General features: G+C 38.7%; 2 protein-coding genes and 2 pseudogenes across 2 annotated transcripts; 2 read left to right on the top strand and 2 right to left on the bottom strand.

Moving 5' to 3' along the window:
• The first annotated feature begins 403 nt into the window (after positions 1-403).
• Positions 404-2,948, top strand: LOC142518644 (uncharacterized). The gene is made up of 3 exons (XM_075621435.1): positions 404-1,358; positions 1,790-1,950; positions 2,217-2,948. Exons 1-3 carry the CDS (start codon positions 735-737, stop codon positions 2,380-2,382), a joined length of 951 nt encoding a protein of 316 aa, XP_075477550.1. The 5' UTR covers positions 404-734; the 3' UTR covers positions 2,383-2,948.
• LOC142518645 (metacaspase-1-like) lies at positions 2,675-5,021 on the bottom strand. The gene is made up of 5 exons (XM_075621436.1): positions 4,486-5,021; positions 3,864-4,188; positions 3,577-3,688; positions 3,235-3,432; positions 2,675-2,942 (listed from the first exon to the last, which is right to left on the bottom strand). The coding sequence occupies exons 1-5, from the start codon at positions 4,733-4,735 to the stop codon at positions 2,886-2,888; spliced, it is 942 nt and encodes a 313-aa protein (XP_075477551.1). The 5' UTR covers positions 4,736-5,021; the 3' UTR covers positions 2,675-2,885.
• Positions 5,022-6,656: 1,635 nt separating this feature from the next.
• Positions 6,657-9,339, bottom strand: LOC142519529 (lysine-specific histone demethylase 1 homolog 1-like; annotated as a pseudogene).
• A 2,219-nt stretch (positions 9,340-11,558) lies between these two features.
• On the top strand, positions 11,559-13,132 carry LOC142519859 (G-type lectin S-receptor-like serine/threonine-protein kinase LECRK3; annotated as a pseudogene).
• The last annotated feature ends 506 nt before the right edge of the window (positions 13,133-13,638 follow it).

Below are 13,638 nucleotides of genomic sequence, written 5' to 3'. Positions count from 1 at the left end.
TATATCATATCATATCGAAAAATGCATATAGTATATCGTACTGTGACATTCGGGGCCAAAAAAGGCAGAGAGTGATCGTTGGTGTCATGATGTTACACGAACAATGATCTGCTCCTAGTTGTTTTTTTGCCCAAGAGAACATAAATAAATTGATTTCATCAAAATGAAAGAGATTTCAAAATTGTTAAGATATGAGATTGTGCAGTTGATGAGAGCTTAAAAGATTTAATATGTGCTATTCATATCATCAAGGTGAATCTTTTTTCAGGAGACCGCCTAACACAAGTTTTTGCCTAAAAAGTAATACTCTTAGCATAAAAAATAATATTTTTTCATGGGTGATCCAAACAAGAGATTCGTTTCACAAATACGATAACCGTATAACACATGTTTTTGCTGCGGATAATAAGCCATTTACCTCGGAGAAACCGAAATCTACGGGAATATATTCAACTCTGTATCGTATCGCCCACAAAATCATAGTCATTCTTGAGAAGGAACCATAAACAAATCGGTTTCTCCTCCGAAGAAACCTTCTGCCGTTGACAATTCATCCAAGCTTCAATATGATCTCCATTCGCTGTTAATCATGTTTTGCGCATTCAAATCGACCCATATAAACAAATATACTGTATTCAAGATGATATTGTAGCCCTCTACATGTTCAAGGAGATTGATGAAACCTTCTTGATTCATAATTGGTTTACTCCTGAATATTTGTGGATAGGATAACAATGGCGAGATGTTTGAGCTTCACGGGTTCAGCGGATTGGTTATACAGAAGCTTTTTCTCATATTCCGGCCTCCGTTCCGTGAAAACGGATCTCGAGGAAGGGACCATCATGCATTGCTGGGTCCCCAAATCCCACAAGAAATCGAAACCCAATCTCCTTTTGGTGCATGGCTTCGGCGCCAATGCCATGTGGCAGTACGGCGATCTACTCCGCCACCTGATGCCGCGTTTCAACATCTACGTGCCGGACCTCCTCTTCTTCGGTGACTCTACCACGACGCGGCCGGAACGGAGCGAGGTGTTCCAGGCGCAGTGCGTGATGCGGTTGATGGCGGCATACGGGGTGGAGAAGATGAGCTTGGTGGGGATTAGTTACGGCGGGTTTGTGGGGTACAGCATGGCGGCTCAGTTCCCGGAGGCGGTTGAGAAGGTGGTGCTCTGCTGCACGGGGGTTTGTTTGGAGGAGAAGGATCTGAGAGATGGGCTGTTTGAGGTGTCGGATTTGGATGAGGTAGCGAGTATTTTGATGCCGCAGTCGCCGGAGAAGTTGAGGGAGTTGATGAAGTTTGCTTTTGTTAGGCCTGCGAAAGGGGTCCCCTCTTGCTTCCTCTCAGATTACATTGATGTGAGTTCCCACTTTTGATTTATTTTTAACTTCCTTAAAGGCACACTCATGGGATGACATGACGAGGATGATATGATGAAGGATTACTATTATTTAACTTCCATTTTTTGTAGAACTGGAGTGAAAGACAGAATGATGTAAACATGTTGAATCTCATACTTGCATCAAAACGGTTTAGTTGATATAATATAATCTTGTCGATATTTGTGTGTTACCTTAAATTTTTCTCAGATAGTGAGTTGCTTTAACAAGTGCACGCATCATGAAGAAAATATAAATGAAACTGTGTTTGCATGTATGAATACCGTTGAGTGTTACATATAACTAAAAAAAACATTAAAGTCCCCTCGTGATTTTCATTTGCATGCACTTGTCGATCAATTTTAGAAGTGGAAACATACAAAATTTTGAAGTTTATGATTTTTGTTCAGGTTTTCTGTACAGATCATGTGAAACAGAAGAAGGAACTGATCCAAGCTTTGATCAAAGAGAGGCAGCTTTCTAATATTCCTAAGATTGTGCAGCCCACATTGATTATATGGGGAGAGCAAGACAAGATCTTTCCAGTTGAATTGTCACACCGTCTACAAATGTAAGCCAAACACATTCTGCTACTTGACCAATCTTTTGTAATATGTATTGTATTCGGTTTTCAATACGCTGACAAATAATAAGATATGGTTTTACAAAAAAAATAAATTAATTAAAATTATTAAGAAGTTTGTGTCATACCATTGGATTTCTATATGCACCCATAAGGGCTTTGAAAAAATCGATATAATATAATTTTGCAGCAGAGATTTTGAAATAACACATCAAATGCCTAATATTTTAATTAGTTTGTTCAATAATTTGCAGGCACATAGGAGAGAAAGCGAGATTGGTAATAATAAAGAACGCAGGACATGCTGTGAACATTGAGAAACCTAAGCAATTCGCAAAGCATTTAAAGTCATTTCTTGTTGCTAATCCTGTTCCCAGTTCATCCCATCAAACCAAGTATCTCTTCTGGAGTTCTCCTTAACGATGTATCCACATTGTAATTATTTTTATATTTATTCATTGTTGTATAATCCTAGTATTTTCTTTATTCTTTAATTTAGATTCCCCGATGGTCTTCATAGGAACTTCTGTAGAATATGGCAATTAGCCACTGTAATAAGGCATCTCTCATGAAATCTAACTGCATTACAATTTATTAAGAATAATTATACAATATTGAGACCCCAAACTTAAGCCATTGCCCGACCATTAATCTTACTTAATTACGATGAAGCTGATGTTGATTTTCTTGATACTCATCGTGCAAATTAAAGGATCACATGGGTTAAATCCCATTCTGGCAATTAAAATTATCTTAGACCTGCTTAAAATCATTATATTTCTTTTGGTTCTTTTCATATCACTGAAATACAAAAACATAATTTATTGATACCTTAGAGGTCCTAGAGTTAGAGAAGAGGGACGAAGGACCTCCACCGGCCTTCCTCTACTGGCCATTACAATGTTTCAGCGAACTCTGCATTATTAGATCGTGAACTCTGTGTTGGTGTCAAACACTTCAGATGATGATAACAGTGGATCCTGAAAAGTTTTCTCAACTTAGTCCTTTTCACAGTAAGTGCAAAGATCACTATGAAAACTTTGGTGTATTTTGAGTTTACTCTGATGTTGTGTAAGTAAATTATAAGTTAATAATATGAAACTTTCCAATTTGGAGCGGCCCCGATTATGTTCCACTCGAAAGTTCACAATTTTATCCAATCTGGATACCTATGTCTATACTTCAAATTCCAAAGCTGACTTCGTATTGCCTCAAATTTGTTGCCTACGTAAATTGCTAAAGCTGCATGTTTATAAAGGATATAGAAAGAACCTGCGAGATCTTCCGTTCGAAAACTCTCCGTATTCTAGCTCCGAGCCCTCCAGTTATATCAGGTTGTTTGAGGGACTTGTTCATAGAATCAAGTATCTCTTGATAGGTTAATTGTTTGTTCTTTGTGACTGCTTCTTTTATTGCTTTTATAAATGTGGATGTCATGGCACCTGACATTTCTTTTTCTGATGAGAGGGCCTGCAAGAGAAGTTTCTTACTTTCTACACCAGACTAATTCTTTATCATTATCTTCTGCTTATGCTTGAAATTTATGAAATGTTTTATGCCTATTCACTCCTACAAACGACAAGAAAGGGAGAGATAAGTGGGAAAATCCTCAACTGATGTGTCTGCAGCTAGTTGGTGATCCTCGCAGGCACTAAAGCAAATAGCCCTTCCACCCATTGTACCCTTACCATCAACCGATGGATGATGGCCTACCTCCCATTTGCTCCTGATAAATATTCATGGGTAACTAGAAATGAATTGAATCAATGCTAAAAGAATCCAATAAATCTTTGGCAAGTCTGTCGCTTTTCTATCTCTCACTCAAACATTTTAACATTTTGCATCTCTTCAATGCATTGATTTATTCAAAGACGGAGCCTGGAATTTGAGAATGTACTTACTTGTGTATATCGTAAGCATGTGGTAAGTCAAGAACAGTTCCACTGTGACAAGAATCAACAATAGCATGAAGTGTGACACCTGATATCAGTGGTTTAATGATTGTGTCGTTGATGTAGTTATCGAGAATCATTCCTTTAGTTTTAAAGTCGAGAGGGCATATTGTTTCATCAAACCCATCAATCTCATCACCATGGAGATCACGTTGTCGTAAGCCGTGCCCCGAGAAGTAGAATACCAATGAGTCCCCATGTTGAATGCCCCTCATCAGCCACTTGAAGGCCATTTCAATATTCTTCCTTGTTGGAGAACAGTGGGACTCATCTTCTGTAAAATTTGTTTCATTATTGGCTTAGTTTCAAGAGAAGAAACCTAATCTAAGGGAGAACCGAAACCCCTGTGTAACTGAGTTCACTGAAGCAAAATCAATCAACTTTATGCTGCAACTTCCAAGGTAAATACATGCTTAGTTTCCTTGTGTAGATTATCATTCTCCACATCTATCGACATTTTTCAACAATATTTACTGTTCCTCAGAATTATTTGTGTATTACCAAAAAACGTTCATTTAAAAGTGTGTTTGCTGTATGAATATGCTTATTCCTGGGTAAAGAACAGTATTACCTGCAAGAATGAGGATGGAATCAGTGGGAAATTTGAATTGCTCAACTAGTAAACTTTTCATGTTTTTCAGGTCCTGTGTGGCTCCCCGGAGCTCGTATTTCTGGTTCTTGTAGCTGACTCCACATAGGAACGCACGCTTCCCTCTCGGAGGTTGCCTCGAGGTAGCCTCTGAAATATCCAAACTCTCAGTTCTTATATATTTTCTATGTTTCCTCATACAGCTCAAGGGGTTTCCCTTCATTTCAGTCATGCTACTAGCTTACTCTGCTCTCAAATCTTTGCTTGCCTGTGAAAAAACTCTGCTTTGGTCATTACCAACTGTCAAAGGTTCTTTGACATTCATAGAATTGGTTGTCTGAAGTACTTGGTGACCAAATTATCTCCATCTTCACTGTTTGCAAAGTGAAATGATCAACTATCAGGTGAGTTTTATATACCGAGGTGGATATAACTCAAGGAAGTTTTAAGACATTTTGTGTAGAAAATCTTCTGATGGAACTAAGTATAAGCACCTAGTTTTATAGAAACTAACTAATATGGTTAACTGGTTATAAATTAAAGTCTTTATTCTGAACACGAACTTTATACCCACTATACAGGTAGTGGGTCCTTTAATGGCATGAAGTTTCACCTTACTTTTCATTATCCCATTATTCTTTCATTCAGGTCCCTGCTTTCATGTTGTTTGAATTCCAAAATCGGGGTACACATATTGTAACTATCATTATAGGCAGAATGAGGATTCTATTTCTTTCTTATCAGGAGTTGAAAATGGATGTTTTTGATGGCATATTACTTCGATGAAGGCTGTGATCCTCTGGCTCATTAGCTTTTATCTCTTTAAATTGCTACCGATCTTTTAATACGGCTCGGAAGAATCGGATGCCATATTTTTACCATGTAAATTGTCAAGGTTTATCGTAAATATCAGATTCTTGCATGACTAATTGAAGTACCTAGCTTGTACTGGTAATTCTGCAACAGAATAGTTGTTTTGCACTAGCATATCAGAATGATTGTTTTGCACTAGGCCACTAGCATATATATCAAACTTATGTAGAGGCCTTATTTCACTCTTTGGAGCAAATGACTTCAATAGAGCAATATTATGGGCACAAATCAAAAATATCCTGCAGGATTTGCATCTATGGAGTGGAGAGTGGAGACCCCTTTTAGATTCTTTTTCGAAAGTGAAATATTCTGGTGAAGTTTTAACAGTTGACAAATGAGTGAAATCTGGGTTTAGCTTCATTTTTTTTGTAGTTTTTGTATCTTGTTTGTAATCGCATTCGATCGGAAACAGACCGCAGTATGCATGTTTATCATCTTATCTTCTGAGTTTCTTGATCCTTAAAATGCTAGTCGGAACACCTTTCATTACACGGAGACATAAATATTACAAAGATGCATGGATTTGCTTTTGGGAAGATTGGTGCGCCCTCATTTTTCTTATTCATAAAGTTAGATTTCTGGTCTCAAAATTTCCCAAGTGCTATATATGTGATTGGGATTCTAATTCTTATGCACAACTTTATCTTTGACAAATTACTCAATATACGCTTAGTGTTGAACTCACTGCCTATCTTTTGGTACAAAGAATCAGGTGCTCTTTTTTAAGACGTCGAGAGAAATACGAAGTTTGATTTGTTACTAAGTTACCATGCATGGGTCAAGTAATTTGAGGATTACTTCAAATTTATCTTCGAACAAAATAGACCATAAAACATTATCTACACCACGTCTCTGAATCAAGAATTATTACCGATAAAAAAACAAATATAAAAATTTCATTCGATAATTAGGGTGAAAGAAAAGTACTTCTCAAATTATAATTGAATCAAAATTTAGAAAATCACTTTTATTTCAAAATAGACCGACTAAAGCAATAAAAACGAAACTTACTAATACAACACGTGCTCCATGCATGATAGTGAATGGGTTGTTATATGGGCCTATTTCAAAATTGGGCTTCGATAGAACAGCAGCCCAATAAGACTATGGTAAAAAGATAAAAAAAATTCCAACATTACGGTTCGGTTCGGTTCGTTTCAACTTATTAAATAGTTTATATATATTATATAATTTCATTTTGGATGATTGATTGATGAGTAAAAATTATTAACAAGTCTATTCTATATTTGGCTAAAATACACCAATTAAGCCAATTGTTTGTGTGCCTAAATAATTTTTACTCATCGAATTGAACCAAGGATAACGAGTCAATTGCTTGAAGAATACAGTTAATTCCTAGAATTTGTGAATACTAACTAATCAAACAGCTTTGTCTCTGTTTGCTTGAAGAATAGTAGAATACATAATCAATAATCAAATTCTTGTAGTTCTTTAGACTTCAGTTAATTTGAAATCTATCTAGAAGCTGATTTGATTTGCCTGACGAGGGTCTCCGCATTCTTGCATAAACTTTTTTTCCCAACCAATCTAACCCGAAAATGGCCGGTTAACATCTCGATCCTCCTTGCATCTTCTTCAATCTTATTCAGTTCCACTGCCTGCTTTCTTTGAATCAAGCCATACAGATGCATGACACCAGACTCCGATTTTTCGTTCCTGAAATCAACTCGTAACAAGGCATTTGATTCTGAATCTGTCAACTGCGGATCATACAGAACAGAAAAGCTACCAAATGTGAGGTCAGAGGTCTCGAACAATATATCCACATCATTGTTTTGAAGACCACTTGTCATTATTTCATATGGATGGATTGATCTTCTCCGAGCGACTCTCATGATATGTGCAACTTCTCTCATCCCACTAAGAAAAGCACCATGCATTGTGGCTGGATATTGCCTATTTGTGGCTTCTCCAGCGAAGAAAACTCAATCAGCAACGTTCTCTGCAAGAATATCATAATCGTCTCCAGAAGCGCCAATTGCTACATAAGAATATGATCCATAAGAGCACTGATCCTGACCCCAGCAGGTGCATATGGCCTGAACTGGAGCTGGAACTGCAATTCCTTTTGGGCTGAAAATACCTTTCAAAATCTCCAAAACCCTGCCTACTGATTCCACTGGAGACATCTTTTCAAACATGACTGCGGCCTCCCCAGCAACAAGGGCAACAAGAAGTGGCCCGCCAGCCACTGAAGAATAACTATAAAAAAGAAAGAACTCTCATCGCATTTTTGGACCATCTGTCAAATGCCCAAAGGTATGGATTTCTCCGCCCCAAAAATCATATGGGAACAAAATGGCAACCTTGTTTAACAACCCAAATCCTAATCTCTCAATTGCATCTTTCTTCCGTTGAGGAAGCTCTGGTACAAACTAAATTGCCTCCTTCTCGAGCACTCCTAGAGGAACTGTGCAAAGCACCACATCACTACGAAATTCTTGTCCTCCGGCGTAAACTAGAACCCCATCACTTCCATATCTAATACTTTCCACTGCACAATCATAAAAGATAGGAAGGTCCTCTGACAGAGCACCAACGAGCCTCCCATTACCTCCTGGAATAAAACATGATCGCTACCCATTTCATATGGATCATCTTGATCCCAAAATGCTATGGACAAGTTTGACATCAAAGTGGCATTAGCATACTCTAAATTGGCTAGATGCCAATCCAATAACATCCGTTCCAACGGCTCCTCAGCAACTCTGTACACATGTTTGAATGCCTCTAAAGCTGTCCTCAATGATATGTCTACGTTCCTTACCTCCTCCACTATACCCCGCCTAAGCTTACAAACTCTGTCTAACAATTTATTAAATGATGACTCCACTTTCGAATCAACATCCGAATTGACCATCCTACCATTAGGCAAATACAAGGGACATATATCCCTCTCCTTGTGAAGCAGGAACCCCAGCTGCCGCACCAAAACTCCCAATGGATTCCCATTACTTCCGGTAAAAACGCTCCCACCTAAGTCCGCTGCACCAACGACACTACCATCGGCTGCACTCATTTTCTTGGTTCTAACTCTGCCACCAGGTCGTTCCCTGCCCTCGAGCACCAAACCTTGAATCCTAAAAAAATCAACTGCCTAGCAGCAACTAAACATGATAACCCGGCACCAATAATCACACTGCCTTCAGGCATTTCATGGACAACCTTGTTCTTGACGTCATTGATCGCGGGACAAACGCCAAAATTAATATATCCATGTTGAAAAAGGAAGTTGTAGACGGAACTTACCAGATTCTTATGCTCAGCGCGTATGGACTCGAGCGCGTGGACTTTAGTAAGCCATACGTCGACATTTGAGCGCCAGCGGACAGAATGTGGTTGCGCACGATAATGTAGTTGGCCTGCTCTGCCCCACCAATTTGGGAGACTACATTTGCCTCAATTTCCTCCTCTGTGATAGAATCTAGGGGGAACCCAACAGAGATGGCGATTAGAGCTTCAATGACCACCTCATTAGACAAATCAAAGGACCCCCGGCGCTTGCGTTGGTGGGAGGAAGGAGAGTCAGGAACGTCACCGTCGGCTACTGGGGTGGGTTTGGGGGGGGGGGGCCCGAAGGACGCGGAGGCGCGAAGCAGAGGAGATCATGTCCGTGAAGAATTTCTTGCGACGGCGCCGTTTCTTGCGTGGTTGTGACTCCGATTGTGTTTGAGGTTGGGGGACGGGTTCGACGGTGGCTTCTAGCGGTGCGGGGCTAGAATTGTTAACCATCCGTGGGTTCAGAATTATAGGTTTCCAATGGCGCTGGGCTGGAGTTATTGATGTCCGTGGGTTCAGAGCTGGGTTCGGAGACGGAAAGCAAAACGGGGGATTCAGGTCCGATTAGGCCCTCAGTGGCGGTGGCCAAATCTGACCGTGACTCGGTCGTTTCCATCGGACTACGCGAGTGCGTCAACGGTGGGTTTAGGGAGGGAAATTAAAAACCTTTGAACCAAAATACAATTACAATTAGTAAAGTTTTTAATATTAGCAACTTTAAAAAATGAAAATAAAAGAATGCAAAAAAAACTTAATCCATTAAAATATAATATTACTTGATTTGGAATTTCATTATTGTTTGAAGATCGATAATCAATACTAAAAAGAAAAAAAGAACATATTAAAAACAATTATGTTAGTGTCAAATGAGTATCATTATGTCAAAAACTATCGTTGTTAACCAAGACGCGACTTTATTTCATTAGTGTAAAGCCTCATATTCAGCGACGAGAGACATGAGTGACTAAACTTACTTGGGTGTTGATAGATCGAGTTGTAACGTTCATGAGTTCGAGGAATGATGTATGTTACTGTTGGTGTGATAGATCGGGTTGTAACGCGGGTTTTTTTTTAAAAATAATGTAATTTTTAAAAAAATTCAAAATAATGTAAAAAAAAAACCTTTTCAAAACTACGGAAATCCGCGCTTACGGAGCGCGGACGCTGCCCAAGCACGAACGCTATTTTAGCGACGGAATATATATCCAAACCGTCGCGCATTTTAGCGACAGTTTAGGATAAAAATCGTCGCTAAATGCCAGCGAATAATCTCTTTCAACGACTTACAACTTTGGAGCGTGCAAAGTATGCTGCGGAAAGAGAATTTATGCGCTGCGAAAAGTCATTTTTGTTGTAGTGAAGATAAAGAAAAAAATAGACAATAAGTTCATCAAAAAATAAGTTTTTCATGGCTTATCGAGCAAAAGAGGTTGCGCATGTAATGATGTCAATCTTGAAATGATCATGGAACCAAAATTGGTGCTTCCTGGACTGTGGAGATGTCGTAAGAATTATTCGATCTCAATTGAATGTTGTTCATTTTCCTCAACATCATTCTGTGGTCGAATGTCATGTACAAGATGCTGCGGACCAACATTAAGCAAATTTGTAAAACTGTGTATGTTCGACCAAGACGGAGTCTGAAAATCCTGCTGACCAAACAAACCAAAGTAAGCGACAGAATATTTTAGCGACGTAATATATATCAAAACCGCTTCGTAAGCACATACGCTGGTCCACGTAAACGACGGAATATGTTAGCCATCCCTTTTTTTTCTCTATCTTCACTACAACAAAAATGATTTTTCGCAGCGCGTAAATTCTCTTTCCTCAGCGTACATTGCACGCTACAAAGTTGCAAGCCGTTGAAAGTTCAAGATTAACCGGGGAAAATAGTATTTTGGCATTTAGCGACGGTTAAAAAACAATATAGCGACGGTTTAAAAAACCCGGATTCAATTTTAGGGACGGTTTCAAAAACCGTCGCTACGTTAATTTTAGCGACGGTTTGGTTATATATTCCGTCGCTAAAATATACCGTCGATTACGTGGACCAGCGTCTGCGCTTTGAATAGTCGCTAAAATATACCGTCGATTGCGTGGACCAGCGTCCGCGCTTCGTAGGCACGGACGCTGCTCCACGTGAGCAGCGTCCACGCTCCGTAAGCACGGATTGCCGTAGTTTTGAAAAGGTTTTTTTTTTACATTATTTTTGAATTTTTTTTTAAAATTACATTATTTTTAAAAAAAAAAACCATTGTAACGCTCATGAATTCGAGGAATGATGTATGTTACTATTGGTGTTGTCTCATTTACTCGTTAAGATTTGACGATGTATCTCAGTATTTATCTCACTCATGCATGTTTAACTCAATATTCTCACTGCCCCAAGAAATATTAAAATATGCTTATTGAGGTGCTAGAACTCATGACTCACTATAATATCTGAAAGAAAACGTGACTTGCATGACACAATTTTTTAAAATTATTTTTCCATTCAAACGAGATTGTAGTTTAAGCCCGAGCAGAATCATATTTCTAGCTCCGCCACAGCATATCCGGTACAATCGAAATAATTGTTTGGGAAGGAAAAGTGCCTTTTTTCTTTGTTAGTTGAGAACCAAGTAATAAGTCGGATTTGTTGAATTATAAGATGCCGGGATATGAATGTTTTGTTTACGTTTAGGATGGGCCAAGAATTTGATTTGTAATAAAGGTGAAATGGACATGCCTCTTGGTCCACCAGCAGTCAACGGTCGACACGCACAAAGTCAAAAGTCTTCGGCTTACTTACAAGAATACAATAACAAATAGCGCTTTCATGTTCAAAAATAAATATAGCTTGCAGATATCACATGACCAATGGCAGCATTAAAAAAATATTACGTATGGTTTATGTTTGAGATAAAAATAAACATAAATTCGTATTTTTTTAAGATAACTTGTAATTATTTTTTTATTAGAAATTGGAGACGAGACCTTGATCCATGAACATGATGTAAATATGATTGGACAAGACTCGATATTTGTATAATGGCCCTTCAGTCAAAGGATAGTGGCACATAACTTGTAATTTTGATTATTCTTTCCTTGGGAAAACCTGCAGCTCCAGAAATGGAATATGGAACTACAAGATTTCGTTCAATCTTGTTGGTGTTAGTGTCTCTTCTCTTGGCCGATCTTGGAGCAGGCCAGTCTGAATGTAATGTAAACTTAGGCGCTGCTTTGTCAGCAGGAGGCACCAACCATAGCTGGCCCTCACCTTCTGCTGAATTCGCCTTTGGATTTCGGCTCTTCTCGAGTGCTTCTTCTAGTTACAAAGATCTGTTCTTTTTAGCCATTTGGTTCAACAAGATACCGGAACAAACCATAGTTTGGTCCGAAAACGAGCATCCAGTTCAAGTTGGTTCACAAGTCCAGCTTTCCGATGAAGGCCACCTAATTCTCTATGATCAACAGGGCAACGAGATATGGCGTGCCAGTGATGAGAAAGCTAGTTGTGGTGCCATGCTCGATTCAGGAAATTTTGCGCTGAGAAGCGAAGATTCGTATTACCTATGGGAAAGCTTCAAATTTCCTACTGATACAATCTTACCTGGTCAGAGGCTGAGCATGGGAGGGACACTTACTTCTCGTTTATCCGAGACGAATTATACTGAAGGAAGATTTCAGCTCCAGATGCAGAGCGATGGAAATCTTGTGCTCTACACTATTTTCTTGCCCACAAGACATAAGAGTGGTGCTTATTGGGATAGTTGGACAGTAACCTCGAGTCCTGTCTCCAGCTCTGTGCTTATTTATGATGAGGCTGGTTATATTTACATAGAACAGAATAATAAAACAGTGTACAATGTGACCAAAAAGGTTCTGGGCTCAAAAAAACAAGACTGTTACCACATGGCTAGGATTGATGAGGATGGCGTGTTTAGGCAATATGATCATCCCAGAAAAAACTATGTTGCTGATAGGAGAAGCATGCATCTCGAGTTGGCGTGTCGTCCAGAGAATTCCAGAAGATATTTGCACCGCAGTTAAGGGTCTCTTGGACAGCGGGGCTTGTGGATACAATAGCTACTGTGTGAATTTGGATGGAAAGCCTACTTGCCGTTGTCCGGAAGGATACTCTCCTTTGGATCCTCTGCTTATGCAACGAGGCTGTAAGCCGAACTTTCAGCTGCCAAGCTGTCAAGAAAACGGATGGGAATTGAACGTCGATTTGATCGAGTTTAAGGAGCTGAATAACACTGATTGGCCCTTGAATGATTACGAGCTTCAGACTGGTTTGGATGTAGACAAGGAAAAATGTAAAGAATTTTGCCTCTATGATTGTTATTGTGCAGCCGCTATCTACCAAGGGAATAGTTGTTGGAAGAAAAAATTCCCTCTTTCCAATGGAAAACAGTCGCTAGATGTAGACAGGATTGCGTTGATTAAAAGAACTATAATATTAAAATAATTGAATGTACCTTCGTTTTTTCTTATTCGTCTGGAATCACATATTTGTAACAAAAAAATTAAATTTTTATTAACATTTTTTTTAAAAAGAGTTGACAAAATTATAAAAAAAAATAATAAGAAAAACGTCATTTTACCTTCGTATATATATTTGTAACCAAAAATGAAATTGTAATTTTAAATTGAATTATTAATCACATATTTTAATATAAAATATAATTTTGATTTTGAAATAATTAAAATATAAAAATATTAATTTTTTTTTAAAAATAATTTTTTTTAATAGTGTCGTGGACTAAGCACCCTCCCACGGCAGAAGATCTTGATACATTTTTTTGGATCAGAGGTTGCAGTTTAGGGAAAATTGGGTGTTTGCCTGCCATAACAGCATAAGTTGCTGTTCTTGGACCCAAATTCCCAGACTGATTTATATTCCAATATTCATGAAAGAATTGGGCCTAGGGATGGCAATTTTCCCCGCGGTTTCGGGGCTCCGCGGGAAAAACC

The sequence above is a fragment of the Primulina tabacum genome, chromosome 11 (genome assembly GCF_025594145.1).
Source record: "Primulina tabacum isolate GXHZ01 chromosome 11, ASM2559414v2, whole genome shotgun sequence".
NCBI lineage: Eukaryota > Viridiplantae > Streptophyta > Magnoliopsida > Lamiales > Gesneriaceae > Primulina > Primulina tabacum.
The sequence above is the reverse complement of the archived record's forward strand: the minus strand, read 5'-3'. Positions and strand labels throughout refer to the sequence as shown.